The sequence below is a fragment of the Theropithecus gelada genome, chromosome 2, assembly GCF_003255815.1.
Source record: "Theropithecus gelada isolate Dixy chromosome 2, Tgel_1.0, whole genome shotgun sequence".
Classification (NCBI taxonomy): Eukaryota; Metazoa; Chordata; class Mammalia; order Primates; family Cercopithecidae; genus Theropithecus; species Theropithecus gelada.
The window spans coordinates 157002075-157023074 of record NC_037669.1 but is presented as its reverse complement, the minus strand read 5'-3'; the positions used below and the strand labels follow the sequence as shown (position 1 = coordinate 157023074).

General features: G+C 45.0%; 1 protein-coding gene across 1 annotated transcript in view; it reads left to right on the top strand.

Moving 5' to 3' along the window:
* The window catches only part of EPHB1 (EPH receptor B1), a 444507-nt gene that overhangs the window by 308027 nt on the left and 115480 nt on the right, over positions 1–21000 (top strand). The window contains exon 5 of the mRNA XM_025377642.1: positions 15968–16303. Coding sequence (XP_025233427.1) covers positions 15968–16303 — 336 coding nt within the window. The remainder of the gene's footprint in view (positions 1–15967; positions 16304–21000) is intronic.

The window sequence follows — 21000 nt, the reverse complement described above, 5'->3', positions numbered from 1 at the left end:
AAGTCAGGTTCAGAATCTACTCTGAATCCCATTACACTGGGTGGGCCCTTGGCTGTACACTCACCTTTCATCAGTATGCTTCTCAAAGTCTGTCCCTACATCTGAGCTTGCAGGCTTCTCCCCTCTCCAAGGACCAGTATATTTCCTGACATTTCCTGGAGACCACCTATACTCTCCTTCATTCTCCAAGTCTCCAGCTGCCATGTTGGAAATCTGGTACCAGCCAACCTTTCCCAAACCAGGACTGTGACTTTCCAGATTCCCTGGTTTGGTAATACATGTGGATGTCACATGGACGCTAAAGCCAGAAACCCCCACACATCACTGATAGCTTCACTTAGGTGTGACAGGGATCCCAATGTCTTTGACTGTCATCAGATATTTAGAGGGAAGCCACTTTCCACTTGGCATAAAGGTAGATTCTGAATGATATCCACAAAGAGCAGAGGCTGCCTGCCTAGTGATCTCTCCATAACTGGAAGTATACAAAAAGGTTCTGGTGATACCTGCCAAGAGGGTTTCTGAATAATATATGAAGTTAGGCAAAGTAGACAGGAATGGGTCTTATAGTCAGTATGAGCAAGTCCATGCTTTCTGGATTATGTGTGCCATAGGATGTGAAAGCCAGCGTTTTGTAGTGATTTATTTTGAAACTGTGTGTTTGCTTTTTCTGAGAAGCTTTCCCCACAATTGGCTGGAAAATGCCAAGTCTGAGCCAGACACCTGAGAACTGCTATGATATGGGATTGGCTGTGGGCTTAAAATCTGGACTTTCCAATCTATAAATAATCACTGATGATTTTGAAGACCCAGAGCAGGCTGCAGTCTGAAGTCAACCTACAGAAGGCTTATGATTCCCTCCACCCTGTGCCAGAGACTGCCTCCACCCCATTAAATAAAAAGCGTTCTGGCTCTGAAGCCACATCAAGAAGGGTGGCTTGTCTTCAAGAGGCTGAAGGATAGATAACTAGAGGCTAGTTGAACACTAAGGTCAATCCGTCCCCCCTCCCCATTCTGGAGACTAGTAGATTATGGCAATGGTACTAATCGGAATGGTGTGCTGGCCCCTCCTTGGCTGTGGCTTAGACTTGCAGGAGATGCCCAAGGTGGCCTTTTAAGCAGCTCTTCTGAGTCACCTCAGAGGTTTACTTTTCCAGGCTTACCTTGGAAATGGCAATGAAGGGTGCTGCGTTGTGCAGTTGGAGTGAACCTGCATGACAGCTGTGTAGTGAGATGAAGCCAGGTGCAGGCTGGCTCTTCTGGGACAGAGGTGCCCAGAAAGTGGGGGCTGGGGTGGGGTGGGGGGCAATGGTCAGTGAGAACCCATAGTCACTGCCATGCCCTGCCAGTACTCCGTGAGCAATAACGGAAAGCTACTCAGTTCTCACAAAGAGATTGTCATCTACCGGCCAGCAAAGAGGAATTGAGCACCAGGTGAGAACTGGCTCTCCCTGTAAGTGAAAGGCAGGCTTTGTGCCCATGCCCAGGGACAGGGTCTGCATGAGGCTCTATGAGGTTAGCCATGTCCACACCCACACCTGTCTGCACAGGTCAGACTGTGAAGCACCAAGGATTTGGAGACAGAGACCATACACCATTACCGTGCTGTGTGCCATGGTGCTCCACTATGCAGTGATAGCTGATTGGAATAAGAACACACATGCATGCCCCTAATACTAATAAGTGGCATTTATTAAAGTGTTGCTGCAGTTTAAGCCCTGTGCTAAGCCTCTGACATGGTTTTTCTCAATTAACCTCAGAGATTATAAGACAAGTACTACAACTAGTTCCAATTTATAGATGAAGGAATTGAGGCCCAGAAGGGCTAAATGACTTGCTCAAGTTTCCACCTTAGTGAGCAGCAAAGCCCATATTTCCTTCCAGGCCTGTCAAGGTTCAGGTCTCCAGCTCTTCACCCTCAGTGCTAGTCTACTTCCCTCAGGAAGGAGGAGGACTATTGCCTCTGATGTGACCTGGCACCAAATTCATAGAATCCCAGGTAAGATGAGGAAGGATCACATTTTGTTGATTAGAACTAGTTATGTGTGCTCCATGCAAGGTGGCTGGGAAAGGTGTCTTCTGTGAAACTTGAGAAGAGAACAGAATTGGACAGGGAGGCCCGAGAAACCCCTACCAAGTATGCAGTTCCCCATGGGTGGGTGTTTGGGCCCATTCAGTGTTTCATTAATATAAACAATAATACTACCACAAAAATGCATATCCCTGTATTTGTAGAGGAAATTCACCTAGAAATAGAATTGCTGGGCTACGGAGTGCATGCACTTAGAACCAATCAATATTACAAAGTGCTTTTCCAGAGGCGTTGGCCAGTATACACTCCTCACAGCAGTGTGCATCAGGCTTCTCCACACACTGGCCTGATAATGTTATCAAGACTTTTATTTTTTGCCAAGTTGGCTGACCTCCTAGCCATTTTGATTAGTATTTCTCTGATTATAAATGAGTGTGTATTTTTTATATGTTTATTGACCAATTTATTTTGTCTTCTGGGAATTGTCTGTTTATAACCCTTGCTATTTTCTATATTTAAAAATTGATTTCTAGATGACAATTAATTATATGTGACATCCTGCCCTCCAGCCCTACACTTATTTTTAACTCTGTGGATACTTGTTTTGTCATATTGAGGTTTTAAATTTTTGAACTCAAATCTGACCATCTTTTTCTTTCTGGTCTGGAGATTGGTGTCTTGAGCTTTTGACTACATTTTATATATGTCCTTCCCACTCTAAGGCATGAAAACACTCTATATTATACTTTCTTTCTTTTTTCTTTTCTTTTTTTTTTTTTCAACTTCTGCCTCCCAGGTTCAAGCAATTCTCCCACCTCAGCCTCCTGAGTAGCTGGGCTACAAGTACGCACCACCATGCCTGGCTAATTTTTGTATTTTTAGTAGAGGCGGGGTTTTGCCATGTTGGCCAGACCAGTCTCAAACCCGTGGACTCAAGTGATCCCCCTGTCTCGGCCTCCCAAAGTGCTGGAATTATGTGCATGAGCCACCAAGATTGGCCTTGGTGCTTTCTTTTAATTCTCTGTATGGTGTTTATGTTTAATTCTTTCTTCCATCTGGAACTTTATTTTGCATAGGATGTGATATCAGTATTCTTTTTTATCTTATTAAAAATAACATCCCAAGAACTCCACCTGAATTGTCCACATTTTGGTGAGATGTTTCTTTTGTTATATGCTAACTGTTTGTGTATGTTTGTCTTTATTCTTTCTCATTGGTGGTTCTGTCTGTTCTGGCACCAGTTCTAAACTGTTCTAAAGATGGTAGCTTTCTGATATGTCTCAATGACTGGTGAACTAAGTCTCTGTTTATTATTCCTTCTCAAAAATGGCTATCCCATTCTTAAACATTTTTTTTCTTCAAGATGAATCTTACAACCAGCTTAACAAATTTCATTAAACAATCCTGTTTAATCAGGGGTGGAATTGCATTGGATATATAGATTACTTTGGGGATGATTCTCTTCTTTATGGTATTCTTTATTCCATCCAGGCATGAGGTATTCAAGTCTTCTTTCACGTTCTTCAGTAAAGTTTTGTAGTCATCTTCATAGAGGTCTTGTGAGATTTAATCCTAGGTATTTTATGGTTTTGTGGCTATCGTGAATAAATACTTTTTTATTATATTTTCAAACAGGTTATGATTATTAATAGATTACACTGTAATGGTGGGAGTAGTGAGCTTTCCTCCGCTGGGCATCTTCTGTTAGTGAGCATCTAACAGAGGCTGGCCAACAGGGAGGGACTGTAGAGGGTGTTCGTTACCAGAGACACACTGACCACCAAGGTTTCATTGCATGCCATGAATTACTGTGTCTATGAAATGTCAGAATCAGGACTTTCTCTTGGGAGACCTATAACACCCTGGAAAGTATACTGACCTTTTTCAATTTCTTTTTTGTTCTCTTGACCTTGAATTGTTGTCTCAGGAACCAGGGCCTTTTCTGGATACCTGGAGAGAGGCAGCACGTGTCTCTTTTACAGCTGCATAAGCCAGTGCCTGGAAGAGTCTTCTGTGTATTCCCAAGGAAAATGGAAGGAGTAATCCATGAATATTTAACCCATAGTCACTTCCCAGCTGTTATCTTGATGCCAGTCGGATCTGCAGTCTCTAGAAAAAGATGGAAAGTTATAACAACTAGAAAAATATTCTGTCATCTAGGAAGGGGGCCCTTAATCATTTTTGATGGACTGTGGAGATGCAGGACTCCTCCATGGGCATCCCTATCTCTCAGGAATGGTGAGGAGATAGGACTTCTGACCATAGAGTAGCCCAGAGGTTCCATCCTACCTGCATGAAGCAGGGACTCCCCAAGTATGGTCCAGATGGTTGTCTTTTGGTAAAAGAAGCACTTTAGAAGTCCCTTACCCTTCCCTCATCAGTGCCTAGTATCCAAAAGTTCAGTAAGGTATGTGTTGTATGGAACTAGCCAGGTTCTGCACTCCTGAGAGTAGCTTGCGAGGAGCTGAGATCCTTCACCTGCAAGGCTTTCATCGTATGTGACCTCCATGCCCAATGGACTTTGGCCAGATCTCTAGATGCATAGCAAATTCCTATCCAGATCTGAGTCTCCACACTTGCATCTGCATGGAGAGAATTACTGAGCTCTGGGCTGCATCAAGATATGCTAAATCAAACCAGTAGTTTTGGGTGGTTCAGGGCCTGAGTGCATCAATTAGAAATAATGTCCAGAACAAGGAACTCTGTACAAGTTCTGTCCAGTAAGACCTATTCCTCTGTTGTGCCAAAAACTGAAGTGTGTCTCAATGTCTTTTCACTTCAAGAAGACTCTCACCGGCTTGCTTGGACTGTTGCCTCCAGTGACAGCAAATGCCTTGGAGCCTGTCCTGGCAGTACGTGGCCTAGTGTAGTGATCTTTCAGCAGGAAGTGCTCTGGGGATTCTTCCTCTGAGACTGACTAGGTCAGAGGTGCTGTGAGCAGGGCTTGGCACAAGGACCCTACCTGAAGGCCTGGGAGAACCTATACAGGAGGTCTGCTTGGGGGTCTCAGGGGCCCTAGGCAGGGAGATGTTTTTCCTGCTTCACAGGGCCTTCAGGTCAAGTGTTCTGCACGAAGTCTTTTTTTTTTTAATTGTACAGGTGTGCACTTGCTCCCTGTTTCCCTTCCAGAAAGTGAAGAGATGGAAAGGGACTCCTGGGTAACTATACCAGGCAGTCCCTTATGCATATAAAGTACACTAAGGATCACGGAATGCTTTAACCTCTGTTATGCCTTTTGATTCTCCCATAAAGAGGGCAGTGTTCCCTCCAAGTTCCCATAGCACAATGCCTGGCTGTCTCCAGGCTCAGGGGTCGAGATCTCCGCTAGCCTTGTCAGTCAGTGGTTTGTGTAGCTGTTGCACAGGTGCCAGTCTCCTTTGCAGACCTTCAGCTTATCAGAGTAGACATCAGTGAACTTTTCATAACCCCACATACACAGCACAGCACACGGGAGGGTCTCAGTAAACGCAGATGGATTGATCTGTCAAGGATCAGTGAATGATTAGGCTGAGAGAAGATAAGTGACTGCTTAAGGTCACACTTTGGCAAGGCTAAGACTCAGCCCCGGTTTTTTTCTTTGAGTCCAGTGCATCTTTCCTCACTGTAGAAAGCTTTTGAAGCTGCATTTCAGGGGTACGAAAGGGATCTTGAAGGCCATGTTTTTATGACATGACCTATAGTTCTTGATTTGGAGCATTTCCAGGGGATTTTCAGGGGTAGGAGCATATTGTAGCTTTCCTCTCTTTGGCCTCACCTTGGGCCACAGCTAGAAGATTCAACCTTCTATCCCTCTCCCACATGGACAGTAACCTGAGACTGGTCACAAACACCTCCCTACTGAGGTGCACTGCCTCCCAGGATCCAGGGTCCTCAGCCATCCTCTAAGGGCTTCTGCAGCCCCAAGGAAACTTAGACTCTCAGACTTGAGCTCAGGCTAGGTAGAGGGGCTGTCTCTTTTCCCAGAATGTATAACCTACTTTCTTTCTCCCAGACAATTGGCTCCATTGAAGCAGGAGAAACAAGAAGTACTTTCTACAAACATTGGTTTTGGTGAAATGTGTAACACTAGGCTCTTTGATGCTTCTGAAATCCCTCTCAGCAGGGTCCCTCCTTGTTTTGACTAATCATTTCTTCTTATTACTAACTGTTATGATTAGAATTGCCTGAGTACAGGCCCAGTGTTTCCAAGACCCTAATGAGCAACACGTGCAGACTCGCTTAGCATAGTCCTGGAATCATGGTTGTTCTGTTGCCTCAGGGAAGCTGCTGAGATGCCTCAGGGACAGGAGCTTCTTCCTGCCTCCATGAAATCTTCCCCCAGCCCCCAGAAAATGCTTTGCATCACAGCTGTGCTGTACACCATTAGGTGCCTCTACCCCAGGTGGAAGAGTTGTTAAGGATGAGATTTGGAACCTGCCAGCCCTGCACTCAAGTCTTGGTTCCACCAGTGCATGAGTTGGGCAAGTTTCTTTATACTCTGAGCTAGAGTTTTCTCATAAATAAACAGTAGACAGTAGTTCCTACTTCAAAGAGTGTTGGAAAGATAAGATTACATTAAGTAATCCACAAAATACCTAAGACAGTACTTTGCATACAGTATTTATCAATAAAAGAAAATTCAAATTTCCATGTTGACCTCTACTGCTCTTTCAGATGCATGTAGTATCCAAAAGTTCAATTTATTTTTCTTGGTTCCAAAGACAATTCAAGGTCAGGTAGAAATCTGCTCCAGGGAAAGGACCGAAAACTGGTTATTTAGGCAGTGATATGAACAAGTTTCATCAAGTCAGAGCCAGGTCCACAGGAAGGCAATGGGACAGGGAGCCCTTTTGGTCACCTAGAAGGCAAGCACCATGCCCAGCACCAGTGCTGGGCATGCACACCTGTGTGACAAATATGCCTCCACTAGTGACTGTGTGACCAGAGACAAGACATTCTGCCACTCTGGGCCTTTGTTTTCTTATTTTTAAGATGGGGATAATAATGCCTCATAGAGTTTTCGAGGGAAAATAGTGATATAGTATCTGTAAAAAGACTGTCTGTGCTATTTAGAGATGTTACAAAGTATTCAGAATCTGCCTCTTCTCATCTCCTCCGCTGATGTCACTCTGGCCCAAGCCACCATCACCTCTCCCCTAGATGACTGCTGTGGCCTCCTGATTGCTCTGCCTTCTTCCACCTTTATCCTCTTCTAACCTGTCCTCCCCAACGCAGCATAAGTCTAAGCATGCCATTTCTTGCTCAGAGCCCTCTTTACAGTAAAACCTCAGTTACAGTAAAATTCCTGTCAGGCTGAAACCAGGACTTATGAGTCTGCCTCCCCCACTACCCTTCTAATCTTTGTTATGACCCCTCTCCTTCTTGATTATTATATGTCCACCATGCTGCTTCCTTGATCTTCCTCAAAGAAGGAACCAAGTGTATTCCCACCTCAGGGCCTTTGCACATGCCAGTACTTTGGGCTGGGGAACACTCCCTCTAGATATTTGCATTGCTTCTGTCTCATCACACTCAGGTCTCTGTCCAGATGGCCTCTGCTCTGAGAGAGCTCCCCACACCATGCTGGCATGCTGTCTCCCCTCCTCCTTCTCTATGTATCACCAAAGCCCTGTTACTGCTGATACTATTCATTTATCTACTTATTGAAATGTTATCTGACTCCTTCACTAGACAATATACTCCATGAGGGCAGTGCCTGCGACATTGTCTTCACATTCATCATTACCATATAACAATGAGTTAAAAATTACAGCTGCCAATAGAGAAGCCATCCTAAGTGACAGGCACTGTTCTAACCCCTCACTTACACTGCTCATTTGGTAGTCCATTACAACACTCCTACGGGTTGCTGTGATCATCATGCAGATTTTACCAGTGAGTATGCTGAGGTTTAGACAGGTTATGCCAAAATCCAGAATTCAACTCAGTTCTGTCTGTGTCTGAAGATCTGTGACTTCCCATCCTTAGTAATTTGCTGCTGGGGTTCATTTAAAACTGATTTCAAAGGTAATATAAAATTTTCTCTGATACGGTTGTGCTCACATGGCTGTTAGAAAAAGTAAACCAACATGATTTTCCTGAACTTTAATGCCCTCTCCTCCTTGACCCAGAGAGATATCCTGTACTTTGAGGAGAGGAGCCTCAAAAGATGCCTGAGCTTGCGGTGGGACGGGCATCAACCAACCTTCTAGCCAGCCCCTGCTGCCTTGGACCCTCAACACAATTCTCTCTCTTGGAGGGATACCTCAGAATTTCAGACACCACTTATTCCATATGGAGCAAAACAATGTCCCATATGTCTGATATTCATTGTCAGCAGACTGCAGACAATTCTTGGTCTATTTTTTTCTAAAGATCCTGAACCCGTCCAAGCTTCTGGTATCGAGAGGGGGATGTCTTTGGCATCCTTTAAATGACTTACTAGTCTGTCCATTTTGGTGCCACCACTTTCCACAGGTCCCTGGTAACTTATTCCTGGTTTCCCATATTGCCTCAATAACCTCCTTCCCATGGTAAAACAGGGCAACCCTTGTACCACTGGCCTCTGTTATCAGGGTCTTATTATGATGCCTGACATAGAATCTTTAGAAGCACCCCCACTGTTGGCGAGAGAACTCAGTGAAAGGGACAGGGAACACACAGGCTTATGTCACTCTCCAAGGTCCTGAACCAACATGCAGCACCACATCACAGCCCTTTCGTCTAGGACGCTGGTCATTCTTGTTTGATGTGCTCCTGTTGAGGGAATGATGGAAAAGGAATTACTATCATACTTAGGATGGGCAAGAGAAGGAGAGTAAGAGCTGAACTTAGGCTAGAGAGCATCATAGCCACAAATGGCACTTAGAAAGAATAAAGGTTTGGTGTTGTTTCCTTTTGTTTTGGCATTGTTTTCAAATAACCGTTTATCAAGAAGAAAAGACCACTGCACATGAAGTTGAATTCATGTTTATTTGATAATGGTACTACATCGCTGACAGTTGAAACTTTCCCTCTTTTGGCTTATGTTATCCTCCAACCTATCCTGCTTTTAGCCCTGTGTGCCATACTTTGGGCTAGGTATAATAACCAGCCTGACTTGGTTCCCTGCATATTTTGCTCCCATAGAAGACCTCTTCAAACTTCTACAGCCCCCATTTCCCTGTCTGCTTCTGTTTCTTGAATTCTACTTCCCCATAAAATCTCAAAGATCCTTTTACCTTCTCCAGGAAGCCTTCCAGTCACTCAGACATGGTTCATTTAAGTAGCTGTGTCACAATAACCAACAGAGAAAGAAACACTCTGGTAGAATCCTTATTTTGAAAAGTGAATTCTGGACCATGCTACCTTCCCAGCCACTCCCACCATCCATACGCCTGATATCATTTTCTGGTCACCCTCTCTACCACCTCTTCACCTTCATTTCATATTGAAGAGTGCTAAAGTCGATATTGAAGTACATATTCAATATTGAAGTTCATATTGAAGTACTTTTTCCAAACTACAATCTTGAATCTTCTCAGCCATGGAGAACATTACATTTGTTGCTCTCCTGATAATACCTAGGAGTCTTGAGTATCAAGTGTCCTTCCTGGCTCATTCCCGGACCCCACTGCAATTCTTTCACCTAAAGGGAGAATGAAAAGAGGGCACAGTTTGCTGTGGGAGTAAAGGAAAAGTTTATTTTCCCATAGGTCAGGAGAGGACAATGAATACCAGATACCAAGTTAAAGTCAGGCTACCGCTAGGGAGGCCAGGAAGCAGAGACACAGGTGTGGACAGAAGTCACAAGCCCAGTACCTAATAAGAACTGGACCTATTCTAGAAACACAGCCCCATGCTCAAGGTTAAGGTTCTACCCCTTGGTAGAAGTGCTTGCTGGGGCTATGTGGCCTGGAAGGTGCAGATTGTGGCAGGCAGACTCCAAGGTGTTTCTTTGGACAGGTGCCAGAGATCATCTCTGAATCTATTGATTTGCACTGGGTCATGTCTTTTCCCAAACATCTGTAACCCTTTGCATCTGTATCACTTTGATCCTTTACTGTGTGTGTTCACAGTTTCCAGTACTCCTTAGGTATGGACTCCTACATCAGGTTTCCCCAACATAGATTCCACGACCTCATGGCTTTCACAGTCTTTAGCATAATTCTGAATGAAGGGTCTGTGCTCAAGAAAGGGTGGCTGAATTAGGTCAGTCTTAATTACATGAGCAGGTGAAGGTTCCAGATAATCCAATAATGACAATACAAATACTACTACTACTAATAGCCTGAGATGTTACTCAGTTTCTCTGTGGACCAGCTACAGCTAAACTCTTTAGGCATGTCATCTCATTAAATTCTCTGACTTACCATTTTTCAGATAAGGAGACTGAGACTTAGAAGTTCACTTTCTCAAGGTCAACCAACTAAAGAATATATATTAACTTGGTCACCATGAACACTTAGGAGGTTCATCAGTTGGTTTCAGGGGACTAAGAACCCACTCGGAGTCTGAAAACTCATGTGTTCCAACACATGTTCACTTTTCTGGGGGAAAAGCTTTGTTTTATCAGATTCTCTAAGTGGTCATGCACAGAGTAGGGAGGGCCCCACCTCTGGCCTGATGCAGAGGAGCATGATCCCAGCCTGAATGCGGGGTTTTCCAGGGGAGCGTTTCTCCCAGGTTATAGTTCCAACCTTGTGGACAACCACCATGGTTGCAACCTTCACCAGCACCCAATGGGGATGGATCCCAGGACACAGACCCTGGCTTCAGCAATGCACAATGAGCTATACCCTGCCTGCTTGGCACCTTATACCAGCCTGAAATTTACTACTAAATTCCTGATAAAAGAATTGGCTTTGGGGGCCTACCTATCTTCAGCAGATTTTCCCTTTGATTACTCAGGAGTGCTCTTATTTCCAGTTTAATGCCTTCAAATAAACTCACCCACTCTCTCCCACACACCCTGTCTCACCATTCTTTAAAAAATTATCTGGCCCAAATCACATTAAGAAGCAGGAGATTCTATCTTAATATGACAACACTTGGGCTGGCCCTGTGGGTCTAGAAGGATCCTGTTTAACCCTTTCTGATCCCAGTGACAACCATCCTCCATGCAGTCTGAGCCAACCTCTCAGGCACATCCTGGAGGACATTGGAGACCCATCTTCATAACTCATGACCCACCACACTCCCTCCTCACCCAAACAGAAAATCACAGCTCAACACTTCTCCCACCCTTTAAAAGGACTGAATTTCCTTAGCCCTTTAAACAGAATGCATTCATCAGAAGTAACCCTGGTAACAGATCAGAGAGGCTTCAAAAAGCCTGTCTGTATGTAATTAAGAGAAATGAGGAAGAGCAGGGAGCTCAGACGGGGAGACCACGGTGCTGAGCCCTGCCACTGCATTCATCGAGGGCTTTTGCTGAAGGAGATGGCAGATTTTCTTTCGCTGTTCTGGCTTCCCTCTCTGCTTCCCCTTGTAATGTTTTTGTTTAGTGGTCGCAATTGGCCTCCTTCCTAGAGATGTTGCTGGGGACCCAGATTCTGGATGAATACTCCCTGCAAGAGTAGGGCTCCAAGCCAAGGAGGCAGTGCCTGGATGGGTAGGGAAGTGGCTTAGCACCTTCCTCCAGGGAGATTTATGCAGGGGCCAAATCTACCCTGGTCAGACTTTCATTTAGGCATGAGGGAGACTGAGCGGTCTACCTGCAGGAATATGCCCATCTCATCAGGATGCTACAGCACAGACATCTGGGGCCATCATCATTTTAACCACCCAGACATGAGACCCTGGTTTGCCAGCCCTGGAGTGGGCCTCATGGGAATAAGAGACAGAGCCCAGCATCGTTAGGAGGCCATCTGAGCCCTGGTGCTTTTTCTTCATAACACTTATTCTTATTTAAAATAATTTCATTTATTTCTCTGTTTCCTTCTAGTCTATTAGTTTTCTCTCACTGGAATATAAGCTCCATAAGAGAAGAAGCTTGCCCGTCTTGGTTTTTCTGCCTCTCAAGTGCTGAAAAGAATGCCGGGAGTATTTGTTAAGGGAGTAAATGAGTGAATGAGTAAATAATGAATGGTCATTTTTTTGTGGCCCAGATTCTGGTCACCTCCAGAAATATGCACTGGCACTTGCTTTGTGGGAGGAACAAGACGCACCCCTGCCCTCAAGGAGGCAGGGGAATGATACACTGCAGGGCATGTCTGGCTCTCCTAACCCTCTGAGCCCATTCTCCAGGGAAGGCCCTTAATGTCTGTTTCTGCTCCTTGGAAGGAAAGGATTCAGATTTATGTACTCCTGTACTAAACAACCATGACCCTCACAAGCCCCTATTCATGCCCCACAGATGCATTTGCTCTGAAAAGCACACATGAATGGGAAGGGGGCAGTGCCTGCTTTATATAAAGACTTTTCCTAATCAACATGAAAAATCCCTTCCCCTGGAAAGGGAGTTGGGGGTTGGGGGGAAACTCCCTGCATTTCCTTCTGTTCCTCCTGAGCAGCTGGGAGCAAATGAACAGACATGGAGCAGCATCGACCAGGGTGGGTCTTCCTAGCTCTCAGGGAGGCCACTAGATCAGAGACTGGGCAAAATTCTCCATCCAGCTCTTCATTTGCCACCTTTGCCTCACCAAAGCCTCTGCCTCTCAGAGTAACAAGCAGTGGGTCACAACTGATTACTGCTGCTGCTTCAAGGCCTCTCCAAGGCCCCTCCATCCACCTACAGCAGGGCATCCTGTCTTATGCTGGAGAGGGGCATATGTGGGGAACCTTTTTCTATGCACACTGAGCAAAGGTAGAAAACCAGGTTGGAGGGCAAAGTGCTGTCTGGGGATAGGAATCACAGAAACAGACCAGACAGCAGCCCCTGCCTACCAGGAGGCTACAGTGTGGTGAGGATGACAAAGAGAAGGAGACTATCACAATGCAGTGATGGAGTCTCACTTAGGCACCTGGAAATGAGCTATGGAAGCCCAGATGGGGAGAGCATGACTGCTGGACCTCAGGGAAGGGTCCTAGTGGAATGGGTGCTAGACCTTGAAGAGTGAGCAGGAGTTCATCAAGTTGATACAGAGGGAAAAGAACTTGAGACAGAGGGAAGAACATTGTGTAGAGGCTCAGAGGTAAGAAGAGAGTTTAGTGTGCACAGGAAATTTCGGGAACATTTCTACTAGCCAGAATACGAGGGGTGAAGGTCAACTGCCAGGGATGAGATCAAGAACAGCAAGATCCCACGGGGACTTGAATGGCATGGAAAGGAGGGCAAGCATTTTGGATAATCAGGAAGCAGGGGGGGAATTGTGCAGAACGCTATGACTCCATGTGCAATTTAGAACTCACACTCTGGCAGAAGAGATTGTATCAGAGAGATGCAGAAGCAATGTTGGAGAATGAATTAGGAGGCTTTTGCAGTAGGGTAGGAAAAATGATGAGGCCAAGAATTCTGAGGCCATGGGGATAGAGAGGAAGGGACATATCTAAGGAAAAGTAGAGGAAGATGGACAGATTGTGCTAATAGTCCCTATGTTAGGGGATGCAGAAGATGTGGCTCCCAGAGCCTGACTGGTGACTACACAAGTGTTAATGAAGGTAAGGATTGAATTGTGTTCCCTGGATTTGTCACATAGAAAGCCAAAGGAAAAGCAGTCATAGCAGAGAAGTGGGGAAGTAACCAGGCTTCACTTGGCTGAGCAGGGAGAGAAGAAAGACAGTAAGTGTAGGATCTTGTTTGGAAAAGCTTGGCTCAGCCAAGAGTAAAGAAGAGAGGGTGTGCAATTTAGAGAGATGCCAGGTGATGATGTTTTGGTTTGAAAATGGCAAAGATTTGTATGAGTTTACATTGAGAAGCTGGAGTCAGTGGGGAGAGTGTAGCCAAAGCTCAAAGGAAAGAGGAGATAATTGAAGGAGGAAAGTCTCAATGGATGAGAGGGATGGATGGTCACTCTCTTGATCAGTGCCTGCCTCCCCCTTACCCCGAGGCTGCCTTCTGAGTGATAGCCTAGGATGTCCCAAGGATGCAGTGAGATAAAAAGATTCACCCCACACCTAGTATAAAGCAAGCACTCAGTGAATGTCTTTATTTTGAGATGAGAAACAGGGGCCCGTGGGTGAGTGTAGGCTCTCTGCTATAAAAGCGAGACTAACAAGAGTGGTGTTGACTGCTGAGAGCTTGTGGTCTGTGTCCCATCAGTCAGAAGCAAACAGACATGTCTAAGACAGGCAGTGACCAATGTGGATGGTAATGAATTGTGCACTATGGGGCAAGGTTGGCCCAGCCCCGTAAGAGCCTACGTGGGACAGTACCGACTACCTTCCCAGCACTAGCTATGTGATTATTTGAAAAGAGATGGATGTTTATTCCTGGGCAGATGAGTGGGGAATTCTTGAATGCTGTTTGCAAGACTTCAGTAAAAATGCTTCATGAATTCTGCCCTGTCACAAGCATGCATGAACGCTGTGCTTTAGTTCAGGCCTAATGGGCTTTATATGGTACAGTACTGATTTTCTTTCATGTTTTAATAGAACCTGATTTAATATTTGCTTTCTGCTCTAGCTGCTTGCTGTTGACTGATTCAACACAGAATCCTTCCCTGGTGCCCCCCGACCTTGTTGTTATTCCCTCATTTTGTGTGTTGGCATTTGATTCCTGTCTCCAGCATGAACCACTTTACACATGTCTTCGTTCAGCTGGTGACAGTCACGTGCATGAATTCTGAATGCATTACTATCCGAAGCGGCTGCTCCAGCAGACCTGCCATTCAAAAGGGGGGCTTCCGGGCAGGATTCATTTTTATCGGTTAGACACTGAGGAGATGCAAGGCTCAGGCTTGGGAACCTGAGGCTATGATCTGTTCTGGTTTTGGGCAACAGATTCTCCAACTTAATCTCAAAAATGCCCAGCATTGTGACCATTAATTCAGCAATATTTTGGTCTTCTATGAAGCACCAGGATTTCCACAGTTTTGCAACAGGGCATTTCAATTTTCGCCAGATTGTGAAAAGTGGCCATAAACAGAGCTTTCCAGAGGAAGGAGGCTGCCCTCTGTGAGTCCCAGCGACCCTATCTGGTTTGTAAGAGAAAGTCTGTTCAGAGCAGGGCTATAGTTGAGAACGTGAGCTTTGGAATCAGGCAGGTATGGTCTTTCACACCGGCTTCAGTTCTTACAGACCTATGCAATCTACAGCCAGCCTCCTTTCTAAGCTTTACTTCCCCTTTCTATTAAACTGAGATAATTAGTGTATCTTCCTGGTAGGGGTCTTGTGGGGGAATAAATGAGGTAATGTATATAAAGCAGCAAGCAGAACGTCTAAACACACTCATGTTTTCTTATGTCATAGGGCCCAAAGTGACTACATGGACCTCTCCCACCCAATTCTGCTTCTTGTCTCATGTGTCAAAGTTGGTGCAATGTAAATATGCATCTATTCAGGTGCTCTGGAAGCCTGTCTCACAGAGATGCATCCCTGCTACCACGCACACACCACATAGATCCTAAATTGTGTGAGATTTTGTGCAGAATTTCAGAATATGTTAGGGCTTTTGGAGGGGCCACTCATATCCCTCTACCGTTGAGTTCTGCACCAATTAAGATTAGACAAAGAATCCGGTAAATGTTCAATATATATACATTTTATTAATCCTAAACCTGGTTGGAGGATGCGGCTTGATCCTGAGAACAAAAGGCCTTAAACCCAGGTCCTGGAACCTTCTTTCCCTTGGCACATGTGATTGAAAGAAGAAAAGCCTCAGTGAAGATGATTGAAATGGGAGCTAGCGACAAGGTGTCATCTCTGTTCACCTATTATTTTTTCAAAATGAATAGGAGCATAGACATTTGGGGTTGAGGAAGGAGTGGGAGGCAAGCGCACTGATGAGGATGGGAATGCACCAGAGGCAGACAAGAGAGATGCTGGACAAGGAAGCTTATGTCTGGCCTCACTGGACCCTTCTTTGTCTCCCTGCAGGTGTCCCATCAGGTCCCCGCAATGTTATCTCCATCGTCAATGAGACATCCATCATTCTGGAGTGGCACCCTCCAAGGGAGACAGGTGGGCGGGATGATGTGACCTACAACATCATCTGCAAAAAGTGCCGGGCAGACCGCCGGAGCTGCTCCCGCTGTGACGACAATGTGGAGTTTGTGCCCAGGCAGCTGGGCCTGACTGAGTGCCGTGTCTCCATCAGCAGCCTGTGGGCTCACACCCCCTACACCTTTGACATCCAGGCCATCAATGGAGTCTCCAGCAAGAGTCCCTTTCCCCCACAGCACGTCTCTGTCAACATCACCACAAACCAAGCCGGTAAGTCTGGAGGCTTCTGTGCTCCTGTGTGGATGTGTGGCTGGCTCTTTGTCTCTAGGCAGGGACACAGCTGCAGACACACCCATCCTGCCAGTGTGCTGTCAGGCCTCTGTCCAGGAGTGAACGTGTCAGGTGATGGGCATTTGTGATCACATGGAGAAGGCAGGTGTAGTGTTGCGCTTCTGAGAATGAGCTGCAGACTAGGGGATTTTCTTGTGCCCAGCACAAAAGCAAAGAGGTGTATCCAAGCCAGAATAGGACCTAGTGCTCTTCATCCAGCCTGAGCTCAACAAATCCTGTTGGAAAGATGGATGAAGAGATGGACAGACAGGTGTGTGAGTGGACAAACAGAGGATTGTGTAAATGGATGGACAGATGGACAGAGGGGTGGGTAGGTGGACGGATGGACAGACAGATGGTGAGTGAGTGGAGGCACTGAAAGGCTTTGAGAACAGGACCACCAATGATGCTTTATGGAAACCCAATGACAGAAATTTTCCAGAAATCATATGATAAAATCAATATTGCCTTCATTTTCCAATTAAACCTATGTAGTTCAAAAGTGTATTCTCCTTTATAGCTTGCTCTGATGAATGATATGCTGCTATTGAGACCTCAGATAGATGGCAATAGATTGCTTCCAATAACCAGCACATCCTCTGGCACAGCTCAGAACACATTTTCTTTTTCTTTATTTCTGAATCTTGCACTCTTCTGATCTTTTCTCTTCATTACTTTTCACAGCTCTTGCAAGAATCTGTTTATTTTTATATCAATTTAACCAGTCCATTCATGCACTTATTTATTCATTCATCATTAAGAGATAGTCATTTAGCATGTACTGTGTGCCACGCTGTGGATTAGACACAGTGAAGGATGCAGTGATACTTGGACACTATTGTTCCTCTCATGAAACTCATTAACTGACGGATTTAGAGGATATAGATACAAAGCACAAAGCTGCAAGGTAAAATGCTGTACGCATGCAGTAAATACCAAGGGAGTTAGAGAAAAATGAGCAATCTCTCTCCCGGGGTTACTGTGCAAGGCTGCAGAGGGGAAGTGAACATCACGTGTACAGGCAACGAGGGTCATAGGCAGTGGACCGTGATGTTATTTGGAATTATAGATTTTTTTCTCAATTAACAAATTCTAAAAGGACAGCTTGTTAGTAGAATAGCAGGAGCCAAGCATCTATCTCGGCTCTCTCTTCCTCTGTGTATCTGCGCCTCCCTGACCTTCTCTTTTCTACTCTATCCTTTCCTACTCACCTCCCCACCCTCAGACTCATTCTGCTTCTTTTAAAACCAGGCATCTTAGGCATCTTTGATGGCAGATGAATCTTGAGTTTAAGCTGTCAGAACTGAGAAGAAAAAAGGTGTCGTAGGAGAGCGTGTCTGTCCAGATGGCTGCGTTGTTGCTCTGTGTGTGTGTGTGTGTGTGTGTGTGTGTGTGTGTGTTCATGTGGTGTGTTTGTATGTATGTGTATGGTCACGTGTTTACATGCATACGCATGTAGTGAGAAAATAAGAGTGGAAGTGTAGAAGCCTCCAGCTGGTGACCACAGTGTTGGTGCCGTGAGACAAAGGTTGTGACATTTTGTCTTACCCAAAGAAAGGAGAATGGTAATTTCTGCATTATGTTAAGCATGTAACATGGGCAGCCTTTGTTAGCAGTATTTCCCTTGAAGAGTTTAGGCAGAAAACTGGCTGAAATATTTTAGTGTCCCAGCTTCTGGGAATGACAATCTTGCCAGGCTGTCATGTTACACTGGGCTTGGCTGTCTTTTCTCTCTCTCTAAGCATGTGCGAACAAACCTGCCACTTATATCGGTTTGCTTTTATTTCTGCCCTCCCTTCTCTTACCCTGCTATTCCCGAACCTGCCCATCTGCTTGTCTTGCCATCTGCACCTTCCTAGACTGCAGTGGAGCTGGGGGACCAAGGCTCTTGCAAGGGGCCCTGCATTACCAACATGTAAAATATTCATTTTTATCCTCACCCTTTTGCTCCTCCATGAGCACACTTCTCATGTGCTTTGTTCTCCCTCTGGCAGGCCCTTTAATCTTAATTATCCCTGATTTTGTAGTCCTAGCCTCCATTATCACCTTCCAATCTATGATTCCTGTTTGGTCACTCTGGAATTCTGGTGTCAGAGAGTTTACACTCACTGAGAGAAGGATCCAATTGCTTCTTGGGAGCACATGGTTATTGTAAAACAAATATCAAGTTGACCAGTAGTTCCTAAGCTATGGGCTGTGGACTGAGGAACAGGCTGCCATTGCACTGATTTGATGAATCTATATGTAAATACAAATTATTTTCAACCAACAGATAGTATTTTTTTAAAGATGAGAACCATCAAATAAACATTCAAACCTGAACTTCTGTGAGAACAGTTTAGAACCATGAACAAAAGCTATGTATTTTACCAGAGGTGGAAGAGAGACTAAAAAGTAGGCATCATAAAAACTCTAATGACTCAGATCCATGAAAATCTGTGAGGCTATTGGTAACACAACATCCATGTGTTACCAATAGGTCCTGACATGTCTAACCTTCCCAGAATACCCCTGAGCTGGTTCACTCTGGGTCAGATCTAGCTCAGTCTTCCTCCCCTGGCTTCATTGTATGGTATGACCCCTCTTTGTGCCTGTGGCCACCTGTCCTACTGTTTGGGTCTTTAGTAGCTAGATGGAAGGCAAAGAATTTGACCAAGAGGAGTCCTGGGATCAATCATTAAGTCAACTTGTGTTTATTGAATGCATACTCTATGTTTGGAACTGCCCAAACTGTGAAGTGGCTTTGGACTACTGAGTGGGTCCGGATTGAGAAATAGATGAGTAATAATGATTATAGTTGACACCTCCTGTTTGTGTTTCTTTTGAGTTCACAAAGAATTTTGGAATTATGTGGACTCATTTAATCCTCGTAATTACACAATGACTTGGGGATTATTGTTCCTATTTTTCTGATAAGAAAGCAGAGACTTAAAGGGATTTGGAGAGTCTAGGATTAGAAAGAGATCAACAGGATGTCCCTTGTCTGTGTCTACCTTATGGTGTTCTGTCCTAAAAGTGGACGGTACCTCTGGGCCCCCCATTTCATAGTCTCCAACAATAGGCTCTTCTTGATTCCAAGAGATGAGATCTAAGAAGAGACCTTGGAGATTTTTGCTATCATTTGTTTTTGGTCATTGGGCACATGGTAGATACAGTTTTTCACTCAGAGACAAGCTTGTCTGTTGAGTTCTGAGATTCAGAGAGCCTTCATCTTTTCCCATCATGACCCCAGTTGTGTCTATAGTCATAACTATTCAAGGACCAGGTATCACTTGGAGAGTTTCAGGACTGGATCCTTACCCAGTCCAAAGGCAGTGGCAGAGAACTGATATCTTTGAGCACCTCCAATGTGCCAACCCCTACCACATGTTTTTTTTGTTTTTGTTCTTTTTATAGAGAAGGTGGGTCAGATGAAGAAACTTAGGTCAGAGCAGTTTTGAATTTGCTCAGCATCTCACAGCCAACAAATGATTCTGAGAAACATCATTTGCACCTCCCTAGGCTGCAGATATTTCTGAGAAACATCATTTCTTGGCTGTGAGATGGTTTGTGGCCGTTTTATCCTCAGACTGATGAAAAATCACATTGTAGTGGACTGTGTAAGTCATAAGCTCTCTCTAAGCTGTTGCCACATTGCTAGGCCACTTTAGCTGTCAAAAAAAAATGTCCATCATCTTTGGTCAGGATTGGTCATGAATTATGCAAGCTCAAATTTACGTGAGGTCTTCAGGGATACATCCTTGCACTGAATACAGCTGCCATGAGTTTAAAATAGACCAGATCAGGTGCAACTCTCTCTGTTCCAGTGGCCAAGTGATCTGCAGAGAGATTGTTATCACCACTAACTCCTGCAGTCACTCTCTGGCATCTGGCCCCAGATTCAGACTGATGGCCGGATCATCTGGCTGTCAGAGAGAATTAAGTGAATGACAAACTTTACTTCTCTCTTCTGCCAAATAGACTTGGAGTGTCAAAGTTGGAAAAGAAGACCTCAGAGGAAATCTTGGGGGTATAAAAGATGAATCCGACCAGCACATGAACTTGGGACCATCTAAGCCAAAGAGAACAAACTCAAAGACCCCTAAGGCCAGGCAGGTAATGGAGAGGAGCAAAGCGGGGCCAGGTACAAGGCAATAGGGAGTTGTGGGGACTTCAGGGAACTAAAAAGCAGAGGGGCAGCCATTGTTCAGCTCCAGCAAGAGTTGCCATGCCCAGCACTGCCTGATTTTATAAGCTGAAAATCCAGATTTAAAATGTTGACAACTGATTAGAAAATTTTAAAGCACTTGGGAGCCAAACAAATCCAATTCTGGATTTAGCCTGTTGGCGATGGTTTGTAACCTCTGATTCAGAGGGTGAATCTGATTAACCCAAGTCTTACTGCCGAGCATGCTCTGTTTTCCATTCTCATTCCACCGTGGGGCAGTCATCTTCCCCACCTCTGGGCTCATGGTGGCAGAGTGCAGTGGGGTATTCCTGGGCTTTCTTTCCCTCTCTGCTCCTCACATGAATCATGCAAGTTCATTGAACTGGCAAGATCCCTCATTTCTCGCCTATAAAATATGAGTCATGATACCTGCTTCCTAGTACTATAGTGACAAGCAAATGAGACAGCAGATAGAAAATCACTCTGTAAA